Source organism: Poecile atricapillus, chromosome 24, assembly GCF_030490865.1.
Source record: "Poecile atricapillus isolate bPoeAtr1 chromosome 24, bPoeAtr1.hap1, whole genome shotgun sequence".
Taxonomy (NCBI): Eukaryota; Metazoa; Chordata; class Aves; order Passeriformes; family Paridae; genus Poecile; species Poecile atricapillus.
The window spans coordinates 5,484,124-5,510,881 of record NC_081272.1 but is presented as its reverse complement, the minus strand read 5'-3'; the positions used below and the strand labels follow the sequence as shown (position 1 = coordinate 5,510,881).

Below are 26,758 nucleotides of genomic sequence, written 5' to 3'. Positions count from 1 at the left end.
GCACCACCCAGAAGGGACCTGCAACCATCAACCAGGAAGAACAGGAGGCAGCAAGCTTCGGTCATCATTTTTACCAGCCAGGTACAGAGCTCTGAGCAGCTACTCGGCGGCAGAAGGTCGGTTGTTTTTGGTTTGGTTCGGTTTGGTTTGGTTTGGTTGGGTTTGTTTCGTTTGGTTTTCGTTTTGTGGTTTTGTTTTTTGTTTTTTTTTTTTACAATCAAAGAAATCAAAATGTGACCCAAGTTTACAGAAACAGAATCAAGGCTCTACCCCAGAGCCCAAGGCCAGCTCAAGGGGCAGCCAGGTCCTTCCTCCTGCTGGGCAGTGGCAAGTGGCAAGCGGCCAGTGCTGACCACGAGCCCCTCTTGCCTTTCCATCAAGAGCCAAAGCCCCAATCCCTCCCAACCAGCACCTCCATCCACTCCTGTTCCTGTTTGCATCCCCCCAGGCACTGTCGTGGCCAAAGCCTTCTCATTCCCTTGTCCAAAGTGCTTCCATTCCTCGTGGGCCTGTCTGGCCGGCAGCAGTGGCCCCAGCTCCGCTGTCCTTGGCCCCCAAACTCCTCTGGGTGGGCTGCTTGGTTCCACACACCCAGACCAAGCATCAGCTTGGCAGGGAGGAGGTGCTGGCTCTGGGCACAGGCCTTGAGTCCAGTAAAAAAAAAAGCAAAATAAAGCTGTAGTACTTAGGAAAGTGAAACCAACACCATTTTTGCATAAATATCATCAAGGCCGTGGAGGCTAAGGCTGTTTGCTTCCTGTATTAAGTTAGTTGCCAGTTCCACACTCATCCATTGACCTGCCCAGGTCCCTGAGAGATTTGGATTCCTGTCCGTGGGGGCTCCAGTCCTGCAGCGTCGTCCTTCAGGCCGTGTCTCCCCGTCCATCTGCAAGGCAGGAGGGAAGAGCCCGTCAGCCACCCTGAATCCCAGCTTCCCCCAGCCCCACCAGGCTCCCTTCCTGCTCTTATTCCTTTTCATCCAAGTACATCAGTTTTTCAAACAGACATTTTGTGGTAAAGTCTGTTTCTGCTGAGCATCTTGATTGATTGATTGTTGTTTTGGGTTTGTTTGCTTTTGTTTCCATTTAAGCATTGCTTGTGAAGGTTAATATCATTTTTTTTTATTCACTTATGACTTTACTCTGAACTACAAGCTAGCTGTAAAACGTGCAAAAATACAGGAAAGAAACTCCAACAAAACTTTTCCCCTGGCCTAAAGTTAGCCAGAAATTTGTAGATATGTGACAAAATGAAACCTAAACCCATCCAAGGGCTCCTGAAATGGGGAAAAAACATTCCTTGCCCATCTTCAGTGATCACAGTTTCAGCTGAAACAATGAAAACCACTCAGGACATGACCAAAGCTGCTCCTCCAGCTGCTGGAGCTTTAAATAAAATCAAGCCCCAGTGCCTCCCTGCTCTAACACCCCAGGAGCCGTGCTGGGTGTTTGTAACTTGGGAATTTATCACTTGGGAATGTCTAGCTCAGGCTGCTGAGCAGTGAGGCTGAACTTCCAGCAGCATCATCCCGTGGCTCCCACCCCACGTACCTTGTGTAGGGAGGCTCTGAGCCGGCGGCTCCGTGGTGTTGCTGCCCTCTGTCCCTGCCAGCTCGCTCTTAGTCCTGCTCTCCTCCACCTTGGCATCCCCGTCCAGCACCGGGGAGCCCAACGCCTCTGCCCCCGCTGCCTTCGGGGAAGGAGCCGGCCCCGAGCCAAGCGAAGGTTTCTTGGCTACCGGAGGGGGGATCTTGCCAGGTTTTCGCTGGGTTTGTGCCTTTCCGGGGCCCTGCGGGACAGCAGCAGCTGGGGCTGCCGAGCGCTGCCCCGAGAAATTCATCAGCTCGGCCACCAAGTTCCTCTTCAGGTCGGCCTGGGCCTCGGGGGACGACGTGGTTTCGATCACCAGCTTCCTGGAGCTCTTGGCGAAGATGAAGCTGGCGGTGGAGGCCGGTGATTTGTTCCTGGGGGACAGCTGCCCGTCCCCGGGGGGCCCCTCGGGGCCGGCCTGGGCCGCTCGGCCGCCCGGCGGCTTCTCCGCGGCCTCTGCGGAGGCCAAGGCGGCGGCCTTGAGGTGCACGGCGTGGTGGAGCTGGTTGGAAGGCACCGCGTCTTGGGCAGGAGGAGGAGGAGGAGGCGGCTGCCGTGTGGACAGGGACCGGCGGACGGGCTTCTGTGGGGCCGGGCGCTCCTCAGCCCCAGCCCCAGCCCCGGCCCCGGCCCCGGCCCCGGCCCCGGCCCCGGCCGCAGGCTCCACGCTGACGGAGCGCAGCCGCACCATCTGCAGCAGCGAGGGGGTGACGATGGGCAGGCTGGCGTCCTCCTTGGCCACGGGGCCGCTCTTGCTCCGTGACACCGGCTCCTTCTTGGCCTCTGCCCGGGGCCCGTTGGCCGCCTTCTTAAGGCTGATCTGGGGCGGCAGGGCCAGAGCCGAGGGCGGCGGGAGAGGCGGCGGCGGCGGCGGGGGCACGGAGGCCGTGGGAAGGGACCCAGCGGGACACGGAGGCTGTGGAGCCCCGGTGGGCGGCTCTTGCTGCCGAGATGATGAAGAAGCAGCCCCCGGGATCGGTGTCGCCGTCTGCCCGTCCACCGGGGCCGAGGTGGCATCGGGCAGGCTGGAGAGATAGGATTCATCCGGAGGGGGGAAGTCTGCCATGGACAGGTCGTGCTCCTCGGGGGTCGGCGGCGGTGGCGGGGGCCAGGCGGTGTCGCTGAGGGTCTCGCTGCTGCTCTGGGGGCTCCCCTCCACCTTCTTGGCCGGCGGGGGAGGCGGGTGGTAGGCAGGCGGCGGTGACGGCGGTGGGGACTTGGCCGAGGGCTCCTGGCCGGCAGTGCTGGGCGCTGGGGGGGTTTGTGAGGGCTGCAGAGGGCCGGAGGGGGCTGGAGACTGCTGGGGCTTGGTGGGTGGAGGGGAGAAGGGAGCGGGAACTTTGGGGTGAGGCGGGATGATGAACCGGTCTGAGCGAGCGGTCAGCGCCTCGGGGGGGGTCGGGTCCGAGGCCGAGGAGGAGATGGAGGTGAGGGAGGAGGACACTGAGAGCACAGGCGACTGCAGGGAGCAGACCCGCTCCGGCTTCTGGGGCTGAGACTTGCCCGGGGACACAGCTGGAGGTCCCAACCCCTTGGTGGGCAGTGTTGGGGTCCCGCTCTGGCTGGAGTAGCCGCTGGAAGGGGACATGGTGCGGTCAGACCCATCGGGGCAGCTCCACTTGGCCTGAGCTTGGGGCTCCCTCAGCACCACCGTCACCCCGGGGCGGCCCCGCGAGGCCTCGGGGGAGCTGGTGCCAGCCAGGCTCTCAGAGCGGAGGCTGCTGGTCTCGCTCAGCGATGGAGAGAACACCTCATCCTCGCCCGTGGGGCTGAAGGGCTCGGCCCGCGGGGACCAGGGCGCGCTGCTCTCCCGCTGGGGCCGCCGGTCAGGCCTGGGGGGCAGCCCCAGCACCTTGGGCTCCCCATCAGCCTTCTGGTGCAGCGAGTAGGTCCTGCGGGGAGGGGCCGGGGGCTTCTTCATCTTCCTGAGGGAGACGCTGCGGGCGGAGGAGCGCTCGCTGGCCAGGCTGCCCGTGTCCGAGCCGTCTGCCTGGCTGCTCGTGCTGTAGGCAGGGGACGCACGGCCGCTGCCCACGCCCAGGAGCCCGGGGGCCGCAGGGGTGAGGCCGGCAGCGGGCTTGGAGCAGGAGCTGGCAAAGCTGGTGGAGCTGTAGATGCTGATTTGGTCGGTGTCGGAGCGAGCCGCCGCGTCCGCCTCACCGTGCGGCCCCGCCTCGGGCTGCCGGTGGTCGCAGCCGCCCTGGGAGGAGATGGTGGAGCTGTTGGAGACGATGGTCTCTGTGGACTGCGAGTGGCTCCAGTTGTCGCTGGAGGAGGAGGGCTCGCGGCTGCGGGCGCTGCGCTCCGAGAAGCGGGACAGGGAGCGCACTGAGGCCGGGCTGGATGAAACGAGGCTGCAGCGGCTCAGCGTCCGCACGCTGCTCCTCGTCAGGGCCACCACGTCCACCATGGGTGGCAGGATGGCGTTGGGGATGATCTTGGACATGTAGGTGCCCTGGGGCGAGATGGACATGACGGGGCCGACCAGCATCTCCGGGGGGTTGGCGTAGGTGGTCATGCCCGGCACGGCCAGCGACTTTGGCCTCACCATGGGTGACAGCTTGGCCTCTGTCTTCCTCCCCAGCAAGCTGTCGTCGTAGTAAACCCTGTTGATGTGCTTCTGCAGGGCTGCATCCGCTTCCTCCAACGCTCCCAGGCAGACGCGGGCGCCGCCGGACACGGGCAGAGGCTGCAGCTTCCCATCGATGGTGGGGATGCGGACGGTGTCGCCGGACACCTGCCCCCCGTTCAGCAGGGGCTGCTGCGCTGCCCGGCCGTCCCCACGGCCCGCTGGCCCTCGCACATCCGCCTCGGCGTGTCCCTTGGCTCCATGGCTGTTCCTGAGACCTGGGGGCAGGGAGAGATGACCTCAGTGTGATCCCAAGGCAAACAGCTCCTAAAAATCCACCCTTGCCCCCAAAGCTTACCCAGCTCCTTATGGACGTGCTGGGGGATGCCCAGCACTGTCGTCCTCCTCTCTTTCCTCTTCTTGCCAGCCCTCTCTGAGGATTTGGGAAAGGAGTCGTGTGGTCGGAAAGTGGAACCTACAAGAGGTGTGAGAGGGTCCAGCTGGTGTGAGGAGGGCCCTGGCCAGGGTGTCCCCAGTGTCCCCAGCACTTTCCACTGAGATCCTCTAAGATAAGCCAGGCTCAGGCACTGGAACAGCCCAGAGAGGCACCAACCACACAGTCTGAGCAGGGAGGAGACGGTGTGTGTCTGTCTGTCTCTCTCTGTCCATCCCCCTCGCCCAGCCCCAATGCTCTGACTCAGCCAGAGCCACTCTCATCTCTCCCAAGGGCCCCCAAATCCCTGCTCTGGCTCGTGGCCACACCGAGGCAGAGCCCAGCTCCCTGCCCTGCACTCTCCAACCCCCCTGGCGAGCCCCCATCCCACAGCCCCCAGCCGGGTACCTTTGCGCTGGATCATCTCGGAGCGGATGGAGAGGGCATCCTCAGAGGCGCTGTCTGTGGCACAGGAGGCCGCCTGGCTCCGGAAGGACAGGCTGTCATCCTCCGAGGATGGGCAGGACTGTGGGGACACGGTGGGCTCAGCAGAGCCCGGGCTGCGGGGACAGAGCTGTCCCAGCCCCGGCCAGGCCCCTTCCCCGCCGCGAACTGACTGCAGCCGAGACAAAAGCTCTTCCGAGGGCCAAAGGCTGAGTCAGCCACGCCGGCATCCAGAGTCCTCCCACCAGGAGCAGGGCTGGGAGCGGCCCCTGGGAGCCCGCATGGCTCTGCAGCCCCCCGGAGAGCAGGAGAGATGGGCTCTTGTGAACACAAGGAGCACCTGAAGGAACTGCCAGGCCCAAAATGACTCCATGGGTGTTCCCAGCCCTGCTGTGCCCCAGAGCCCAGGGCTGCTGGGCTGGGAGAGGGACAGGCAGGACCCCCAGCACTCCCTGGACACAGCCCCATGCTGGACACAGCTTCCAGTGTCCCCATCCCTCCAAACCACCCCGGCACAGGTTGGCATGAGACACTTCTGAGTTAACCTGACCCCTCCACCTCGCTCCCCCCGTGGCTCTGCCCATCCTGGGGTTTCCAGTTCCCCACTTCCAAGGGGTGAAAGGGGCTGAGAACCAACGAGAGGCAACAGCTTGAGCAAACACAGGCGTGCGAGGCACTGGCAGCGGGGTCAGAGCCCGGGGATTGCCAAAGCTCAGCTTGGCCAAAAGAGGGGGAGTTTCTCCTCATCTGCAGCTGGGGAGGAGCACAGGCAACAGGCTGGATATGGCCAACAGTCCCCACCATGCCACCACGTCATCTCTCCTCAGTCAGGGCTCCCAGGGGACACCAGGGGGACAGGGGGGACCCTGGCAGAGCCCCACAGGGCAGAGCAGGATGTACCGAGGCTGAGGATGGAGCAGTTTGTCAAGGGGCAAAGGGGGCAACACCAAGGGACACACAGCCAGTTCCGCCCCACAACCCCCCTGGACATGGTCCTGCCACTTTGGCTGGTTGCTTGTCTACCCCCAAACACCACCAGGGAGGGCAGAAGAGCCACCCTGTGTCCCCTCACTCCCAGGGTGCCCCCAAACACCACCAGGGAGGGCAGAAGAGCCACCCTGTGTCCCCTCACTCCCAGGGCACCCCAAGAGCACCACCTGGCAGGGCTCACCTGGAGGCTGCTGGTGTCCCCGTGGTCCCAGGCACTTTTGGTCTGTTTCTGCTTCTCTGTGGAGGGAAGACAGAAGGTAAATCCCTTCCAGGGGAGCTGGAGGAAGCAGCTGCCGAGCTGACGGTGCCCCCTGCACAGCCCAGCCACCAGCACTGGACTCCGGTCAGCCCCACGCGCCGCCCACACCGCCCGGCCAGCCAGGAGCTGGGGACAGCCCTTCCACCGTGTCCCCAAGGCCACCCTGGGGCTGGGAACACCTACCCTGGTGCTGCAGGGACTTCAGCCCCTGCTGGGCCTGGTTGTGTAGCTCCTCCAGGTGCGGGGGCCGCGTGCTGGGGAAGAAGACGTTGTCGGGACATTCCTCGCCCGCCGTGTACTGCACGCTCAGCCGCTTCTCACCCTCGCCCTTGGCAGCGCCTGCAGGGACAGAGGGCTCAGCTGGGACACGGCCACACTGCCACCAGGGTGTCCCAACCCACGGGGGGTGAGTTCTGGCTGGTGACAACCACCTCAGGACGATGTTATCGGCTCCAAACCGGGCGCTGGAAACACCGAGAGAAATCCCATCCCACGGCTCTGCCCGGCCGGTCGATATTCTGCAGTCGGGATGTCTCCACTGGTTTTCTCCCCACCACCAAAGCGGTTCTGGGATGTGGGACCACCCACCTTCCCCAGCACCTTCGTTAGGAGCTAACGAGGTGGTGAATTGTGTGGGGCAGCACAGGAGGGGATTAAATGTGGATGGAAGGAGGATGACTTTCCCTTCCAAGCATTGCGTCATTCCCAGGTCTTGCTCATCACCCCAAGAGCAAGGACTCCCCCCATGCCCAGGCAGGCTGGGAACTGCACACAAGAGAGAAACTGAGGCACATCAAGCAGCAGAGATCCCAGGGGACCCAAATCCCTGCTCCAAACCCCGCTGGATGCTGAACACCCCATCTGCCTCTTACAGAGCCTTCACTCCCTGCCTTGCAGCCCCCTCCCCACAGCCACCACTGCTGCCACCCTGCTGTGCCGACGGCCAGGGGCTGCCCTGGCATCACCCAGCCCTGGCATCACCCAGCCCTGGCATCACCCAGCCCAGGCACTGCAGCACCGTGGCACAGCCCTGCCCGCTCCTGCCCACACGCCTGAGCGAAGCCTCAAACTCTTCCTGCCCAGAGAAAAAAAAACAAAAAAACAAATTTGAGGAAGGGAAGGGCGAGCGCAGGAAGCCGTCGGGGCTGGCGGCGGCACCCCGGGGCCACGGGCACCTGCTGCTCAGCACGGCCAGCAGCACACAGCACCCCTTGTCCCCTGTGTTCCCCGGGTGTCCCCTCAGGGCCAGCCCAGCCAGGCAGCGAGGCGGCCGTGCTCCGACTCCGGCACACAAAGGAGCAGGCCTGGAACAATGGAGCCTCCCTCCCTCCCTCCCTGCCGCCATGCCGGCCTCTGCCTCCGCCAGCAGCCCCGGTGTGAGCGGGCAGCGGGGCACGGCCAGCCCGGCACTGCCACACGGGTCCCCTGTGCTGGTGCAAAATCCCTGCAGGGGACACAAGATACCCACAGCCCCCGCTCCCCCCCTGTTCCTAATCCCCTTTTCTCCCCCAATTCGGGCAGCCCCTCGCCTGACACCCCCCAGACACGCTCGGAGCTGCCCTGCGGGGAGAGGAGCGCAGTGATTTATTCCGGTAACTTCGCAGGGGAGACGCCAGGGCTGGGGTGACCTTCCCTGCCCTCCCCCGGGGGTGGCAGCCCCCCTGCCCTCCGCGGGTGGGCGAGCACCCCGGGCCGGCCCGGGGGGGTCCCGGCGGGCAGGGGTTGTGTAAGGACAAGGCTCTGCTCCCTGCCTGCCTCCCTCCCTGCCCGCTGCTCACTCACCCTTCTTCTTGAAGAAAGCCAGAAGCGAGGAGAGGTTCCTGCCCATGAAAACCACCATGGTGGCCGGGGAGAGGGTCTGCTCCCCAGGGAAGGGGGGCTCCGCCGCCCCCCGAGGAGGCTCAGCCGATTGTGCCGAGGCTGCTCTCACCCGGCGTGTGCCGGCGGGGCGGATGCCGGCGGCCCCCAGCTCCCTCCCTCCGTCCTCATCCGCACGGGCGGGAGGATGCTCGGCCAGGCGAAGCCGCTCCGGCGCAGCTGCTGCTGGCGAGCAGGGAGCAGCCTGAGCCGGGGACGGCTGCGCGGTGGCAGGAGGGGACAGTCCCAGCTGCGCCCACCGCGCTCCTCGCCCGCGGGAGAAGGAAAGAGGGGGCCCCTCCTCTGGCTCCGGCTCGCTCCCCCCGGCCCTCCCGCCTCCTCCCACGCACGGCACGGACCGCAGGGATCTGTTCTTCCAGGCTCGGGGCCAGCATTTCCCCTTCTCCTCCCTCTTGGACCCCTGGGACCCCTCAGGACCCCGCTGGGCACGGCTGCAAACCAGTTGCTCGCTTCCACAACGGTGCGGTCAACCGGGAGAAACTGGGAGGCTTTTCCACCTTGGGCTATGACACAGCACAGGCAGCAGCGTCACATTCCCCATGCTCGCCTGCCCCCAGTGCCCCCCAGGGCATGAGAGCCCCAATCCCGGCAGGGAACACGAGCCAGGATGGAGCAAAGGGTGTTCGAGCTACGTCACGGTCACAAGGGCTGGCAGCACTGGGGGAAAACCAGGTCTGGGACCAGTCTAACCAGTAGCTCCAGCTGCTGGTGCGGAGGCAGGTGAAAGCAGGGGCAGAAATGCCAGGCGGTCACACAGTGGCACTACCCTGGCACTGCCGGTCACTGTCCCCACCATGGGGGTTCTCCCAGGGCAGTGCGTGCCCAGCACCTCTGGCAGCTCCATCCCCACCATTTATAGGTGTTTTACCTCAAAAGATGAACAGCACACAGTGTTTACCCAGCAGGCAGCCGTGTCCTTGTGCCAAACCCTCTGCCCCCTGCCCTGCAGCTCCCCACGGGCTGTGCCCAGGGTTTATTCCAGCACGACACAGCATGGGCTGCAGACAGAGCAGTGTCACCCAACTCAGGGTCCCAGCAGGCTCCAGGCAGTGACTCTGCAGCCCAAGGCACAGTTTGACCTTGTCAAGGGCATCTCTGTGTCCCCAGCCAGGCAGCTCTGGGCTCAGCAAGGATTTTATCCCTGGAATTCCAGCAGGGCCACGGCCCCAAACGCCAGCAGCTCCCTGGCTGTGCCTGACCCAGCACTTGCACAGCACGGGCAGGACAGGCCCTGCTGGCCACACGCTCCCCAGAAGGTGCCGGTGGCCACAGAAAGACATTCCCCAGCTCTTCCCACAGCACAAGTGGAAAAGGAGCATAATGAAAGGGCTGAGGATGCACAAAGCAGGCAGGCACGTGCTGCGCTGAGCACTGCCCTCTGCTCTGGGCAGAATGTCATGAGCCCAGAAAGGGCCATGGCTGGAGGCAGACGAGAGGGACACTGCTCCTGGCTCCACGGGCAAGGGCCCAGCCTTCCAGCTCTGCCCACAGAGACGGGACTGCAACAGGCACCAAGAGCTCCCCCAGGAATGGAGACAGCCCCTCCTGTGCTGCTGGTGCAGGACCCAGGCAGAGCAGAGCTTCATCCCCGCAGCTCTTCTGGTGGCAACAGGCGTGGCAGCTCCTTCCAGGGCCATGAGGACATTCCCAGGTGCTGGCAGACAGTCTGGCCCTGCTCCACCTTCCTGCCCGTGGCCCACTGCCCACACAGAGGAGCTGGAGAACATCCCTCACTGATGGAGACGTGTCCCTCTCCCGAGGGTGACACCGCTGAGGAGGAGCTCAGCATGGGTGGTTGCAGTCTCCCAAAGGATAATCCAGGGCTCAGCCAGGGCAGGACGCTGCCCAGCCACGGAGGAGCCTCGTGGCAATTCTCCCACTCCCTGTGACCTTCGCTACCTCATCATCCTCACCCAGCCGGCCTCACCCCAGCTCTGCCAGCACAGGGTGAAACTGCTGGAAACTGCTGGAAATCCAGGAGGGAGAGAGCCCTGATCCTGCCGCAGAGGCTGCAGGTCCCGCTGGGACGGGGAAGCCGCTGCAGCTGCAGCCGCTGCCGGTAGCAACACGCCCGGTTGGAGCCGGTGTCCCGGCCCCTGCGCATTCCTTGCGGAGCATCCTGGATCGCCCCGTGCCCTCCGGGCTCGGCTGACACACGTGCCTTGGCCACACGTGGCAGCGGGATTCTCCCAGATAAGGAGCCAAGGAGCCGGAGGGTTCTCAGCTCTCAAGGATGGGCTTCCCGGCTCGGAGCTGGTACCTGCTGCTCCAGAGGGAGCAAAACATCCCTGGAACGAGGCACGACGATGGGAAGGGACAGGGAACCCCAGGCACGCCGCCTTCAGCTCTGCCTGAGACGGGCTGGAGGTACCAGTGAGGATGGGAAGGGCTGCACAAGGACTGGGACCCCACAGAACGCGGCCAGGGCCGCCCAGCCCGATGCTGCAAACAGAACTCGGCGCTGACCCAGCTCTTACACCGCTGCTCTTCACCTGGAGAGAGCCAGGAGAGAAAATCCCAGCTCCTGTCCCCCTCCTCGCCTGGCCTGTGCCTCCTGCGAGCAGCAGGTTTGGCCGGGCTGGGCTGCAAACATCCATCTCTGCCTGCTCGGCACTGCCCCGACTTGCCTGCTCCCCGCACGGCTCGGGTCCCTGCCCGCCCCTCCACCGCCACTGACTCACCGCAGAAAAATGGGGAGGAGGGGGACGGGAAGGGGCTGCGAGGTCCCCAGGGGAGCCCACCTGTGTCCTGCTCTCTGCGGGATGGAGCCTTTGTCTCCCTTCTCCCGGCAGCACAGAGGGGAGCGAGAAGTCCCCCCTGCCCCATGGGGTTGGTGCCCTCCCACCACTCTGGGGGTCCCTCCCAGGCCTGGGGACTGCTCTGCTTCCCAGCTGCCTGCAGATGCCACAGGCATGGATAACACCCGAGGGGTACACCATGAACCCCATTCCTGAGAGTTCTATGGAGCTGTCAGGACCTGGATGGACCCTGACAGAGCTGAGCTCCACTATCACAGAATATTCTGATTTGGAAGGGATCTTATCCAGCCCCTCTGCTCCTTTTGCAACCTTCAACTCTTTAGGGTGTCTGGGAGCTCCCAAAGACAACCAACCCGTTCCCCAAATCCTCGTCTCAGCACAGGATCCACACCCTGGGACACACTGCTGAGCACTCCAGGCAGGGTGAGAGCACAATAATATTTACGGTGGCTCTGGCCACACAGCCCCTGCTGCCAGCCTGCCCTCGGCCACACCTGGGGGGCTGCTCCAGCCAGGAAAACATCTCCACCAAGCAAATAAACACCGCCCGATCCACGCTGCTGGCTCGGCTCTCAAACACGATCCCACGCAGAGGCTGAACTAAAATTAATTTCAACTGGGAAAACAAACTTGGATCTTTTTTTTTTTTTTTCTTCCTCTAAATCACAGCAGGAAAAGCTGCCTGGTATCACCTCGGTGAGCCAGCAGGCTCTGGCCAAGGAGCTGGTGCAGGGTGAAATCCCGTTTGGAGCAGAGCTGTGGCTTCAATCGCCTCCAGCCACGGCTGCTGTCATGACAGGAGCACACAGGGTTGTGCAACGGGCCCCGACCTCTCTGCTGTCCCACACTTGCCCCACAGCCAGCCCTGAGGTGACACAGAGTGTCTCCTGCTCCCTGAGTTATCCCAGATCCAGGAGAGGGGCTGGCAGCAGACCAGAGAGGTCCCGGGGCAGGACCACCCCCATTCCCAGCCCCCTCAACAGCCCAGAGAGCCTCCATCCCACCGCGTCCCCACCCCGCGCTCGTCCCCTCCCCGGAGAAGCCACCAAACAGGTTTGAAGGTAAATAACAGCCTTCCCCAGCCAGGAGCCGGATCCGGGCGGGAACATCCCAGATGGGGAGCGCAGGGCGGGAGAGGGCTGCGGGCAGAGCCTGGAAAGTCACCCGGGGCCGCAGAGGGTGACACCGGTGGCACGTATGACCAGGGCTGGGCCACCAACACCTCCTCTTTCCATACTTCAGAGCTTTATCACTCCCTGACGCCCTTCCCTCGGTGTCCTGCAGCTCCCACGGGCTGGCTGTCCCCCGCTGTTTGCAGGGCACCCAGGTGCTCTTGCCACAGCAGAGGCTCTGCCTGTCACAGCAGGCACGGGCTCCACGCAGGAGCAAACCCAGCAGACGGATTAAGGACAAGACGTTGCAGGTTTTTTCCGTGCACGGATCCCCCGTCCTCGCAAGCAGCACCCAAGCCCGCGGGGCTTTTCCAAGGAAACGCTGCGGAGGTGCCGATCCTCCTCCCAGCGAGCTGGACACGGCCATGTGGGATGGGGAGAGGAGCTGCCACCGAGATGGGGTTGGGGATAACCCAGAGCCACAGGGCAGGTCCCATCCCTGCCTGTCGGTGATGGGAGCGTGCCAAGCCGAGAGCTGCGGCCGCTGCCTGCCGGGGACACCCGCGGATCGCCTCCTCCCCTGCTCCAGGAGCAGGAGGGGGCACCGGGAAGGGCTCGGATGTGCCGGCCGCAGCAGGATGCTGGCTGGAGAAAGCGCCTGTGTAAATCTCGGCGTGGCCCCCGCCGGGATCGGCCCCTGCCCTCATCCGCTCCCCCGGGTGTTTGCGAAGCCGGCCCAGCGTGGGGCTGGCACGGGGAGAGGCTGTCAGGAGCCCAGAGCTGCTCAGCCCACACTGGAGCTGCCCCGCAGGAGCCGGAATTGCTGCCGCTGCTGCTGGGAACGCTCACAGCCACAGACCACCCCTGGGGCATTTGGATACCCCATCCCTGGAAGCGTTCCAGGCCAGGTTGGAGCAGCCTGGGATAGTGGTAGATGTCCCTACCCATGATGGAGAGTGGAACGGGATGAGCGCTCCAAGGTCCCCTTCCAAATCAAACCATTCCATGATTTTTTTTCCCCTCCCCAGCCGGGTGAGCCCGCACCCAGAGCTGCCATCCCCGCTGCCAGCAGCCGCGTTCCTGCGCCCTGACTCAGCAGGGCCCGGCGGGGAGCCCCGATAAGGAGCCGATAAGAGGCTTCGGTCTCCCTGGGGCTCAAGGACCTTCCCCGGCATGGACGAGCCCAGGGACGAGAGGCTGGGGATGCCCCCGGAGCGAGCCAGGCCCCGCTCTGGCACGGGGAAATGGGCACGGGGAGCGTGGCTTTGGCACTGGGTGGGCTCGGGCAGGGAGCAGCGGCAAAGCCACCTCGGAGCCCTCGGCCGCGCCCACCCCGTCCCTGGGGACCCCCGTTGTGTCCCCTCGGCACCCAAAGGCAGTGCCCACGCCACCGCACACACGGCACAAGCACAAAACCATCTGCCAGTGCCTGCCCGGGCTTGATGCACCAACAACGGGCACGTCAGGGCCAAATTTAGCTTCCAGTCACCAAAGAGACACGAACTGGGGACACTGCTCCAGCCGCCCGCCATATGCGATTATTCTCCAGCCCAAAATCCAGAGGCACCCAGGGTCTTGCAGGGGGAGCGCCGGAGGGGGCCGGAGCCTTTCGGAGGGCGCAGCCGAGCTCACCGGCACACCCTGCCCCCAGCCGGTGATCCCGGCTGCGCCCTCCGAAATGCTGAAGCGACACAATGCAAATTCTTTGGCTTTGTGGCCGCCGCGCCGTTGCCATGGAGCCGTCGCAGAGAACAAACACAACTCGCCCCATGTTTTCTCAGCACCTTCCACCCCACGGCCTTCGGCCCCAGCGCCAGGATCTGCCCCGGCTGGATGAGTCCCACATCCCGCCCGTTCCAGGGCACCCGAGATGGAGCAGCGCTTCTCCCAGCCAGCCCTGGGGAAGGGTGGCACGGTCCTGCTTCAGGGGTTGACAAGGGACACCCGAGGCTGGCAGGGGATGGAGAGGAGATGGAGGCGTGGACAGGAATGCCCCATGGAAAGGCTGAGGATGTGCCGGGGATCGCAGCTACGGCACCGAGCCCTTCCTGCACGGAGACCACGACAGGAGGACAAGCGCAGCAGAGAGGAGCCTGCAGCCACCGGGCGAGGAGGATGGCAGAGAGCGTGTGGTGAAGGAGATGCTGTCCCAGCACGGCCATGGGCGATGTGTGACCCTCCTGCCTCAGTTTCCCCAGGCACCGAGCCGATGTTCTCAGCCAGGACATTCCAGCGCTCTCTCCCTGCGCACCCGCAGGGTCTCCCCACGCCAGGCCCCACCTCTGGGATGCTTTTGCTTGGAGTGGTGGCCCCGAGCCTGTGCAGAGTTGCCTCCAGACCCTGTTTACCCTGAGGACAGCTGGGCTCACGCACCTGCTGGTTGCTGCCTGTAAAGACCGAGAGAAACGGAGCAGGAGGGACAGCAGGGCCGAGGATCCCGCAGGGCTGGTGGGGGAAAACACCCGGCCTTGTCCTGCTATCCCCGTTCCTATGATCCTGCCAAGCCTCCTCCCTGGCTCAGGCTGGGCTGGGGACACAGGGACACTTTAATGACACCAGCGGGGGAATCAACAGCCCCGGGATGGGGACGATGGGGACACTTTCCCTGCTGGCTTCAGCCTGCCCTGTTGGAGGAGCCACGGAGGGAGCTCACCAGGCACCCCACGGGGTTCACTGTCCCGCGAGTGGGTCCAGGCTGGCGTGGGACCCCTCCTTCCCCTGCAGGAAAGATCTCGGCCCCTGCTTCCTCCTTGGCTTTCCAATGGCATCCATGGAGACGGAGCATAAAGCAGCGGAGCGATCGGTGCGCGGACAGACGGACAGACGGACAGACGGACACGCAGAGCGAGGGGACGGCGAAGGGGGAGCAGCCCCTGCAAACACTCCCCGATCCGCCTCTCCCCGCGGCACAGCGAGAGAAACCGAGGCACGGGATGGGAGCGGGGGGCCGGGGGAGGAAAGCGACGCCGGGCAGCGCCGAGATCCCACTTGGAAAACAAATCAGTAACTAATTCAGCTGATCCCGTCCCGATAGCGCGGCGAGCCCACGGCTGCTCCCCGGCGCGTCAGCACAGCCCTGCCTGCAGCCAGGGGGGCTCCCCCAGCCCCACACCGGCCTCGGGGGCTGATCCTGACCCCCCAGCACAGGGCAGGCAGAGCCAAACCTCCCCCTCACCCCCCTCTCCAGCCCGGCACAACACAACCAGCGAACTTTCCCTTCCAACTCCCCGAGCGGGGACCCCCCCCGCGCCCCATCCCCACGGCTCCTACCTGCCCTGGGCTTCCCGGCGCGGCCGAAGGGCCAGGAGGAGCCGGCTTTGGTGGCCGCCGGGCTCCTCTTGCGGTGCGCGTTGCCCATGAGGCCGCTGTCGCCTCCACCGCGGGCGGGTGGAGGGCACCGCGGTGCTACATGGCCGAGCCGAGCGGGCTCCGGTGTGGCCCGGGCGGCCCCGGCAGATGACGGCTCTCAGCCGCCGGTTCCCATCGCTCCGGCCCCGGCGGAGCTGAGCGCTCGCAGGCGGCCGTGCCGGAGCCAATGGAACGGGCAGAGAGGAGGGGCCTGCCCGGATCACCCGGCGGATCCCTCTGCACCCTCCCAGCCCCATCCCTGCGCCGGGGGTGCCTCGGCACTACCGAGAGGCTGCAAGGAGACGCCCCGGTGGCCAAACAGCCCCGAGCGCAGGGAGAGCAGGGCAGGGATGTCGCCTCCAGCCCTGCTCGCACCTCCCTGGAGTTTCGCCGCGCTGCCACCACCTCGGGCTGGCCCCAGCTCCGACAAGCGCGGCTACAACGCTGTACCCCCTCTCAGTGGGTTTTGGGGAGGGGGACACCTCGCCCAAGTTTAGGACGGGGCTAGCAAGGCTGGAGCAAAGCGCCCGAGGCCATGGGCTGGGTCCGGCCGTTGCCCAAAGCCAGGGCGAGCACCCACATGCCAGCGCCCACGCAGCCTGGGGTGGGTGGGAGCCCCTCGCCGCCCTCCCCACGGCCACTCCTGGCTCCGGGACAAGTCACGAGCACCTTGCTCACACTGCCGGCACCTTCCCCTGCCCTCCCCGGGTGCACCTCGGCCTCTCCCGGCTCCAGTCCCCGCTCCTCCATCAGCCAGGGCTGGCAGGGGACAGGCCACGGGAATTGCTGCTCCAAACCCACACCGCCCGGACCAGCCCCTCCACGGCCCCTTCCCGAAGGCCGCTTTTCCCTCCTGAGTTTTAATTAGAACATTAAATGTTGCGAGGGCAGGGAGGGGTCAGCCAGGCAGGCAGCGGTGGGCAATTCCTGCTGGCAATGTTTATGTTCCTTAGGTGATTCATCAAAGGCTGGGATAAGTAGGAAGGAGGGTTTTGTGGGAAAGGCACAAAACCGGGGAGGTGGTACAAGAAAGAAAGGAAAAAAATTAAAGATCAACCAGCAGCTTTGTCCTGACCTCCCAAGGTGATCGGCACCGAATTAATCTTTGGACTTCAGTCTTCTCAGCAGTGGAAATATTGATGGTTCAGCTCCTCAGCAGCTTGGTTGGGTGCCCAGGGCACGCTCAGTGGGGCAGGGACTGTCCCCGTGGGTTTGCTGCCCCATCTGCTGCGGAAGCTGTTAAGGAGATGAGGGGATCCAGTGGTAAAATATTCCCTGTTTGCCATCACAGGCTGTGCCCCGTTCCCAGGGCAGCCCTTCCACCCTGGGACAGTGGGGATGAAAGGTCCTGGCCACAAGAGCAGCAGATCAGAGGTCTCTGCCCAGTGACTGTGGGACATCATTTCTCCTCTGGCCAGCCAGGGGCATCTCCAGGCTGGGCCGAGGCTTCCTCCCACTGCCCAGCACCTTCCAGCATCCCTGGCATGACCATCCCAAACCATGAACCCCTCCCCAGTGCCCCAGGGGGCTCCTCTGCAGCCACACGGAGCAAACCTCGTGTTTGTCTCCCTGGAAGAGACAGAGAGGCTGGAGCCTGCCCCAGATCCAAGGGAGACACTTCCCCCTCCACTCCCAAAACAGACGCCCTCCGTGCCAGCACTTGCTCAGGGAACGCGGCCACCGAGGCGTCACCGCCCCCGGGCACAGCCTGGGATGTGCCGGCAGAGCTCCGGGAGGGAGCCGAGCCCCGGGCACCCCGCGGAGCCCACGTGTGCCAAAAATACCGAGTGGCTTCTCCGAGCTGCAACAACTGTGATGGGGGAACTCGCAGCCACGTGGAGCCGAGCTTCAGCTCCTCCTGCGCCTCGTGGTTCAGTCCCTGCCGAATTTGGGGGGCTGGAGGGTCCAGCATCTCCACAGACCCCACTGAGCTGCCTCATTGCTACACAAACCCCCCTGAAATCCCTCCTGAAATCTGTGGGCAGGCCTGCTCTCATCCTGCATCCCACACCTGGGTTATGTTGCTGTGAGCAGGAATCCGGCTCAGGGAACCTGGGCAGTGGGGACAGCTGAGCACCAAAATTCCTTCCTTCGTGTTAAAACCTCAGTGCAGCCCAAAGGGGAGGGGAGGAAAAGGAGGGGGAGCATTTTCAGCCTCCCCAGCACACGAGGGATGTGTGAGAATAGGGAACTGGGGGGGCAGAGATGCTGATTCCAGGCAGAATCTCTTCTCCAGGCCAGAAATCCCTGGTTTTATTCCCTGAGAACTCTGATAAGAGCTTTGAGCAGCAGAGAAGCTGCTCGTGAGATACAGATCTGGTCAGCACAGTGTGACTGCCCCAAGCACATCTGATCTTCCCAAAGTCACATATTCCCTCGGTCAGAGCAGCCAGCCCAGCCATGGGGCTGTCACAGGGGACAGATCTGTCCCTCCTGGTGCTCTAGCCATCCTTCCTCACGCTCTATCCATCCCTCCTGGTGTTTCACCCACTCCTTCTGGTGTTTTCTAAACCTGATTCCGTCTCCGAGCAAACACAGAGCAGGAGCTGAGCTGCCTGAATGAGAAAGGAATTCAGCCCTTGTTCCCTTCATGGGGAAGTAAAGCTCAGTGAGGCAAAGGTAACACAAAAACCCCACTTGAGATCCCCAATCATTAACAGAAATACATAACCAGAAGGGTTTCAAATGATTTCCTGCTCCAGCCGGAGTCCAGGCCGGCTCTGCTGATGACAGGTCCGGCTCCAGCCCGCAGAGGTGGAGGGAGCCCAGCTCCCTGCTCAGGGTGAGGTGGATTTTATCCCTGCACAGCAGGACCAGCCCACGGCTCTGGCTCCTGCTTGGCAGGGAAATGGTTTTTCACTTCATCCTCGCCCAGCTCTTCACCTTGCAGCGGGTTATGTTCCCATCACCGCCAGAGTCCGAGTCAATGATGATATTGTCTTATGAAATCAGACCTCCCTTCCACGGGGAAATATGACCCCGCTGAAATAGTTTTATCGGATCTTATGGAACGTTATTCTCAGGAGTAATTCTTCCAGTTGTCTCCAGGTGGAATAGCTGTGGTTGCAGACACACCTCTCTTTGTTCGCCCAGCCGCTCGCCGGTGCCAGGCCAGCCAGGGGATTCCTGCTGCTCACATTTTCTGAAGTGTCACTCTCTGCCTCTGGCAGCTTAACAAACTCATTCCCACACACGAACGGGAACAATCCCCACGCCTCTCCCCTCTCCTTTGAGCTGAGAAGCTCAGGCTAAACATAAGCCCTGTGTTTACACCAAACCGTGCATGGCAGCAGAGGATGGAGGAAATAATTGTCCCGGGAGATTCCACAGCTCAGCCCCACATTTCCTTCAGGGCTCACATGCACCCCTTGGCATCAAGTGTCACAGAATCACAGAATTATTAAGGTTGGAAAAACCCTCCAAGATCATCAAGGCCAACCTGTGATCAAAACCCACCTTGTCAACCCTGAGTGCCACATCCAGTTGTTTCTTGAACAGCTCCCAGTGCTTAAAAACCCTTTCCAAGAAGGAACTGAGCACGATCCCAAGCTCAGCCCAGCCCCTCACCCTCTGCTCACCCCGCACACAGCCAATCCCCAGTCCCAACAAACACTTGCTGCTGTTACAAAGCAGCTGTGAGCTTTATTTTTAACATCACTATCCCCTGCCCCAGTCAGGAAATTATTGCTGCTGGACTAAGCTGGCATCAAAATGGAAAATTAAAAAAAAAAAAAAAAAAAAAAAGCCAACCCTAATTTAATATTTCTGGAACATCGATTCCTTTACTTCATCAAGGAATTAAGAAGAATGTTGCAAAAGCCGGATAAAGCAGCAGCCAAAAAAGCAGATTAAATCCACTGGATCCCAGCACCAGCTCATCCTTCATCCCAGAGCTGTGTTTACATCTCTGCACCCAGAAATGCAGCGCAGGGAGTGGGAACAGCCAAACACCCCAAAACCCTCGCTCTGTGTTTGACCCTTGGCACAGCCCAGCTGCTCTCCCCGCCAGGGCTTGATCACTCCTCTGCCTCCAAAGGTTATTGTGGAAATAAACAGGGCTGGAAAGGCGAGGTGCTGGGATAGCACCTGCAGCCAAACAGGGCACAGCATCCAGAGGATGCAATTCCAGCTGGGATGGAGCCACCCCCCACTCGCAGAGCCGCTGCTGTCCCCCGGAGAGGCGGCTGATGAGTGGGATTACAGAGCCTTTCCTCTACCCAGCTCAGCTCTTTGGGCAGCCAGAGATGGGATCTCTGATAGCCGGACCCACGGGATTGATCCCAAGTGGAAATGCTCTCATCCTCCTGCTGCTGTGATTTCAGTGCTGAGCAATGCCGACCTCGCCAGCGCCCACAGCGGAGCGGGCAGAGGCTCAGGAATGAGCCCTGATCCACGTGCCCTGGGATGAATTCCCTCTCTCCCACCCCTTGGAGCCATCCTACTGCCCCTCCCCACCGCCAGGAGTGTCAGATATGCCCTGTCCTAAATCCATGCCCAAATCCACCTGCGGGAAGGGCAGGGTGATCACGGCCTGATCCAAAACCCCGCACGGACACAGGGAAAGCTGAGGGCACTCAGAGCCCGCAAGATCCTGCTGCAACTCTCCCCTCTCCCCCTCCCACAGCTCCCAGCTGATGTTTGGAAGAATTCCCAGCTGGTCCCGCTGCACGAAGGCTCGTGATGTCGGCGGCAGGGCCAGCGCTGCCTCCTGGCAGGTCAGAGCCGGCTCCAGCGCCCGGAAAACACCCGGGGCTAACACCCCTCCCCTTCCCACAGCTCAGCCCAGGATCCTGAGCTATCCTGGCCCCCATCCTCCAGGAAAACCTTATCCCCCATCCCACGGGGATGGATGCCGGTAACCCCGGCGTGTGCTGGCGGCCGCAGCGGAGCCAGAGGCGCTGGAGCAGGGAGGGGTTCCTGGCGTGCTCTCCATGCTGGAATTGCACGGGGAGGGTGATTCAGTCACGCAGGCAAGCTGCAACCACTGCACATCCGTGCTTCTCCAGCACACCAGCGGAGATACGAGGGGATTTGGGGCACCTCCTGTCCCACGAGGGGCTTTGAGGCACCTCCTGTCCCACGAGGGGATTTGAGGCACCTCCTGTCCCACGAGGGGATTTGGGGCACCTCCTGTCCCACGAGGGAATTTGGGGCACCTCCTGTCCCACGAGGGGATTTGGGGCACCTCCTGTCCCACGAGGGGATTTGGGCCACCTCCTGTCCCACGAGGGGATTTGGGGCACCTCCTGTCCCACGAGGGGATTTGGGGCACCTCCTGTCCCACGAGGGGATTTGGGGCACCTCCTGTCCCACGAGGGGATTTTGGGGCACCTCCTGTCCCACGAGGGGATTTGGGGCACCTCCTGTCCCACGAGGGAATTTGGGGCACCTCCTGTCCCACGAGGGAATTTGGGGCACCTCCTGTCCCACAGGACGGCAGCGCTGCCAAAAGAGCCCCCCCGGGGCTGGGGCACTCCGGCCTCTCCATCACCAGCGCAGGCTGGGGCACTCAGGACAGCTCTCCTGGACACATCAGATGGGACAGCAGGGTGGCAGCGCAGTGACAGAGCCCTGGTGGCACGAGCGAGCAGCACAGCACAGGCAGGAGGTGCCCAAGCTGTGACCCTGACAGGCCGTGACTTGGCATTTTGAGGATTAGCTGGTACAACTTCAGGGGGAAAAAAAAAGAAAATGGAAAAAAGGGGCTGGCAGAGCTGCTGGGGGCGTTTCTGCCGTGAAGAGGAACATCACATGCTCCAGCACATCTCGTTTTTTCTGCTCAGGTTTCAGTGCTGGGCTGTGGCAGCAGCATCCACACACGGAGGGCCGGGAAGGAGCCACCGGCAGCATCCGATGGATCGGCCCAGCAGAGAGCTCAGCTCTTGCCAAGCCTCTTTTCCCTTCCCATGGCCACTCCTGTCCTATCACAGATCCCCGTGTGCTTCTCCATGCCTGGAAATTCACTCCCTGGAGCAAACTGAAAAAGAAAGTCCTGGCTGACAGCATCCTGCTGTGCTTGGATGCCACAGAAAAGGCCTCTCCCTTGGCAAAAGAGTCAAAACATCCCTGCCAGAGGTGCCTGCAGGGAGGGCAGGGGTGTGACACACACATTGTCCCCGACAGTGTGGGGTGGGAGAGGCTTTTGGGGTGATACCTTCCTTGTCAGGACATCTACCACTGCCAAAAAGAGCGCCGAGGAGAGGAGCGTGACCAGACAAGCCAGCACCCATGGCTTTGCCAAAGCTCCCTGGCTGAGCCCGTGGATCCCCAAAATGCAGCTCCAGGATGGCCAAGAGAGGGGAGCCAGAGCAGCTTCCCCTGCAGGATTGTCCTGCTCAAGGTGGCAGGGATGGGACTGGGCCACTGAGGCAGCACCCACGAACAGAGCAGGGTCAGGGCCATATCTGGGACAGGAAGGGCCACACCTGGAGCACGCAAACACCCTGCCCAGGAGGAGGAGGAGGAGGAGGAGGAGGAGGTGGCAGCGCCTGGCATCTCTCCAGATTTCCCTCAGCCCCAGTGACCTTCTGACTCAGCGCAGGGAGAACCTACCCAGTGAACCGGCACCAGCCCTCGGGGCTGGGGTGAGATTGTGCCAGGGGCTGCCGGATCCATCCTGCTGCCACCCCAGCGATGGCCACCGTGCCCCCTATGGCCACTGCCACCGTGGCTGCCACCTCCTTCCCCTGCTGCCACCATGGCCAGCAACTCCACCCCAGCTGGCCACCACCATGGCCAGCACCTCTGTCCCTCCTGTGTCCTCTCTTTAGCCACGTCCATGGCCACCACCTCAACTCCTGTTCAGCCACCACGGTGACTCCTCTTTGGCCACCTCCAGGGTCAGCATCCTGACCCTCCTTGGCTTCCACTGTAACTCCTCCTCGGCCTCCGTGGCCACCACCTTGACCTCTCCTTCACCACCTCCATGGCCACTGCTGTGACTCCTCCTTGGCCGCTGCCACAACCCCTCAGCGGCCACCCTGAGCCCTCCACAGCCACCGACCTTATCCCTCCTTGGCGACTGCCTTGGCCACCGCTGTGAACCCCACCCCAACACCTCCTGGCCCACTCCCACAGCCACCACTCGACGCTTTGCCATCACTCCAACACCACCGTGGCCACCACTGGGTGGTCATCCTGGCCCTCCTTAGCCACCACCTCGACATCTCTTTGAGCAGCTCCCTGAAATCTCCTCACCCACCTCCACCGTGGCCACCACCGTGACCCCTCCTTAAGTGCCACCGTGGCCACCTCCCCGCCCGCTCCTCACCTGCTCCCTCCGTCCCTCCCGAGCTTCTGCCGTCCTTGGGCGGCCGCCGCCGGCCCCGGAGCCAGCTGAGCGCCCGGCGCAGCGAGTTCGCCCGGCCCTTCTTCCTCCGGGGGGGAACCTCGGGAGCCCCCACGGAGCCGCCGCCGCCCGGCTCCGGCTCCCGCTCGCCGCCCGCCGCAGGTGCAGCCCCGGCGGACATGGCCGCGGCGGGCAGCGCCCCGCAGCGCCCCGCACCGCCGGCAGCCGCTGCCCATAGGGCCGGGCCCGCCCGGCTCGGCTCGGCTCCGGCTCCGGCTGCAGCCCCGGCCCCGCTCCGGGCTCCCGCCGAGCTCCCGGCGCCGACGGAAAGTTTCTGTGCGAGGCGGGGCCGGGCTGCGGGAGCTCCGCCCGCACCGGCCCCCGCCCCCCTGGCCCGCAGGTGGCCCCGGGGGCGTGGGGAGCGGGGACCCTCCCCTTGGTGCCACCGCGGCTGCCGGGGCTCCCCGGGGTGTTCTTCCCGTTCCCCGGTGGCTCCCGGCTTTGTCCCCTGGCTCTCCGCGCGGGGGGGCGGTGCGGGGACAGCGGGGACATTGATCCCAGCCCTCGGGACCCTGTTTTCCTCGCCCGAGGTGCTGAGAATCAGCCGGAGGCTGGGGAACAGGGGAAACACCCGAGCGGGATCGGAGCGCGGAATTCCAGCACCGTCATCCCCGGGGCGGCGTCCCGCACATCCCCGGGGGAGCCTGTCCCTGTCCCCGTCCCTGTCCCCGTCCCTGTCCCTGTCCCTGTCCCTGTCCCTGTCCCATCCCTGTCCCTGTCCCTGTCCCATCCCTGTCCCTGTCCCTGTCCCTGTCCCTGTCCCTGTCCCTGTCCCATCCCTGTCCCTGTCCCTGTCCCTGTCCCTGTCCCTGTCCCTATCCCTGTCCCTTGTCCCCTTCCCTGTCCCTGTCCCTGTCCCTGTCCCTGTCCCTGTCCCTGTCCCTGTCCCTGTCCCTGTCCCCATCCCTGTCCCTGTCCCTGTCTCCGTCCCTGTCTCCGTCCCTGTCCCTGTCCCTGTCCCTGTCCCTGTCCGAGGACAGAAGCCGGAGCTGGCTGCCTTTGCCCTCCCATCCCGCAGCCACCGCCGGTTCCTCCCCTGACGGTCCCGGGGGTAACTCTGTCCCTGTCACCGCCGGTGGCAGCGCCCAGGGGACACGGCTCTCCTCGACCCGGGTGCACCTGAGGCCACCAAGGCGCTGCCTACAGCCTGTGCCACGCTGCTGCTTGCTGCTAATAATAAATCAGCTCCCTGAAATCGGAAGGGCACAGGGCGAGGGGGGATTCAGTCTCCTGGTGTGGCTCTGCCAAGCTCTGCCTGATGCTGGGAGAGCACCAGGAGCTGCCTGGGAAAGGGAAGCGGGGATTTCACCGTGCAGTATGAGCTGCCGTTGCTCAGGAGCATGAGCACTCCGATCTGATTTAAATCAGATTTCAAGATGAAATCCTTCCCTGTGAGGGTGGGCAGGCCCTGGCACAGGGTGCCCAGAGAAGCTGTGGCTGCCCCTGGATCCCTGGAAGTGTCCAGGGCCAGGTTGGACAGGGCTGGGAGCAACCTGTGACAGTGGGAGGTGTCCCTGCCATGGCAGGGGGTGGAAACAAGATGAGTTTCAAGTTCCAACACCAACCATTCCATGATTCTGTGATCCAGCTGAGAGGGGACAACAGCAGACACAGGGACCGGGCCGGAGCAGCAGCAAGTTGGTGACAGGACATGTGGCAAAGCCAAGGGAATGATCCTAAGAAGAATGTTTCTTACATTCCTGGATGGAAGAAAAGAAGGTGTTTTCTGCTGTATTTCCACGCTCCTGGCTCTGAGAGGTTTGGGTCCCTGCGTTTCCTGTTGGTTGTGTTGGAGCCGCGTCCTTCCCGGATGCTCCCAGGGCCTGGCCCCACGCCCGGAGGAGTTTGCCAGCTGCTGGAAATGGCTGGAAGGATTTATAAAACAAGAAGCCTGTCCATCCCTCAGGCTTCCCAGCACATCAGCATCTCCTGTGGGATTCCCTGGCGCTTGTGGGCTGTGCAAACCTGAGCATCCCGCTGCTTCCCGGTGACCAGGGCTGGGGATCCAGACCCAGGGGGACACCTGTGGAAAGGCTGGGATTTGCTGTGCTTTTGTGTCTCTGCCTCACTTCACCCAGCTGAACCCAAACTCAGGATTGAAATGAGTACTGGAAAGAGTTGGGCGGAAATTTCTTGGCACATGTGTGCCCCTCCATGATCCCAGGGGATTCATTCCTTTCCAGGATGAAGGTTGAGCATGTCACTGCTCCTCCCCGGGCTTTTCTGGCCCACACTGAGCTCAACAGCACTGAGGATATTCTAATCCCCAATTAGGATGTTTGAGCTAATTGACTTTCTGCTGCCGGCTTCGACTTCCGAGTCATTAGCCTCCAAAAAAAAAAAAAAATCCCATTTTTCATCTTTCCCTCCTCGTGTGGCAGCAGAACCAGTTTGAAAAATATTTTTGCACGGAGTAATGGACCATTGTCCAAAATAATCCCAGTGAGAGAAGGGAGAGTATCGGTTACACTGCGGGGAGAGCTCCCACCAGAGGGGCGAGGGAGGCAGAGGAGGAAGGTGAAGAGGAAGGTTGTCCCAGCCCTAGAAGAGAAGGAAACTCCAGGAGCTCCCTAAAGCACCAGCACTTCGTGGAGGGTCCCCAGAGCTCGCAGAGAGCTGCAGGGCCAGCAGCGTGCAGGGTTCCCAGCCGGGTAACTCCGCTTGCAGGGCCAGGATGGATCCCGGGATTCTCCTGGGCACAGCAGCTCCCACAAGAGCTCAGCTCCCACGAGACAGGGGAGCCAGAGACTCTGCCACGTCTCCAAAGAGCTTCGCTGATCCAAGTGAAATCCAAAATAAAGGTTTCCAACCACAGAAGCCGCCGGTGCCAGGGTGCAGCCGGAGCCTTGGGCTGTGCTCAGCCATCCCCTGCCCCCATTTCCGTCCCCTCGCGGGGACACGGAGCCCTGGCTGCTCCCTCATTACTCATTAACCTCCGTCACGCTCAGGTGGCCGGGACAAGGTCCTCCCTCATCCCTCGGAGCCCCGTGGGTGCCGCTTCCCGAGCCGAGCAGGAGCTGCTCGCCCCAAACCCTTTCTGCAGGAAGCTCCCGGGTTTTTTTGCCCCAGGGTATGGAAAAAGCCAGCGCGGAGCCGGGGCCGCAGTGACCCCGCTGGCGATCGTTGGGACACGGGGACTCTTGGTTGTGGTGCTGAAAATCAGCTCAGTTGTGGAAATGGGTTTTAAAAGAGTGCCAGGAACACAAATGTCATGGGAAGAGGGAGGTGCTGATCTCCCTGCTCAGGTGCCGGGCACATGGAACGGGATGAATAAATAGCGGTGGTCTCTCCTTTCCCAGCTCCTTCATGCTAGAAGGGACAGCTCTGTCACAGCCCAGGAGCATCACCCGTGTCGTGGTGACAGGGCCGGGTGGCCACAAGAGGCATCTCCTGCTCCTGTGTGAGCGTTCTGAAGCTTTCCTGGAAGAGAAAAGCCGGGAGGAATAATGTCAGCGCAGCCTCGGTGCCACGGGGGATGTCACGGACACATCAGAGCTGTCCCCCAGGGCTGGCACAGGCGTGATGGGGCTGACAGCGAGTGTGACATCCCCCGGGTGTGACACAGGTGACACGCTGGGGTGCCGGGGGAGCTGCCGGGACAGGCAGATGTTTAATCCCAATATCTGGGCTGAGCAAAGATAACATCGGAAGAGCGGGATGTGGGAGCGGGCACGCCCCAAGAATCCCCGCAGCTGGAACTGCCGCTCAAAACCTCCCCTGGCTGGGCCGGTGTTTCCCTCGGGAGCTGCTGGGGTGTTCCCTCCTCATCCCCCTCGCCGCAGGGAAAGCGGGACCCAGCAGCCAGATAAGCGGGAGCCGATGGCGCCTGTGGCACCGGGACACGGTCTGGCCCTGCTCCCGTGCAGATCCCAAGGTCCCTGCGAGGCAGACGGCGCCTTCGGGCTCCGCTTTCGTCCCTGCCCCAGGTGGGAACATGCCCACGTTTCACTCTTCCTCCTCCTCAAGCTCCCCTTCCTCTCCAGGGGTCACTCCAGCTCTCAGCTGGGGAAGCTGAGGCAGGAGGCCAAG

At 63.0% G+C, this 26,758-nt stretch overlaps 1 protein-coding gene across 3 annotated transcripts; it reads right to left on the bottom strand.

The window, feature by feature from the left end:
* Window positions 1-56: 56 nt before the first annotated feature.
* Window positions 57-23,024, bottom strand: KIAA1522 (KIAA1522 ortholog). 3 transcript variants are annotated; one of them, XM_058856395.1, is made up of 7 exons: window positions 22,652-23,024; window positions 6,468-6,623; window positions 6,207-6,262; window positions 5,000-5,117; window positions 4,517-4,633; window positions 1,551-4,436; window positions 57-886 (listed from the first exon to the last, which is right to left on the bottom strand). In XM_058856395.1, the coding sequence occupies exons 1-7, from the start codon at window positions 22,848-22,850 to the stop codon at window positions 864-866; spliced, it is 3,555 nt and encodes a 1,184-aa protein (XP_058712378.1). In that variant the 5' UTR covers window positions 22,851-23,024; the 3' UTR covers window positions 57-863. The 3 variants fall into 3 exon arrangements, with proteins under 3 accessions (XP_058712378.1, XP_058712379.1, XP_058712380.1); XM_058856396.1 differs by lacking the exon at window positions 22,652-23,024 and adding an exon at window positions 15,304-15,572; XM_058856397.1 differs by lacking the exon at window positions 22,652-23,024 and adding an exon at window positions 8,067-8,259.
* Between the last annotated feature and the right edge of the window lie 3,734 nt (window positions 23,025-26,758).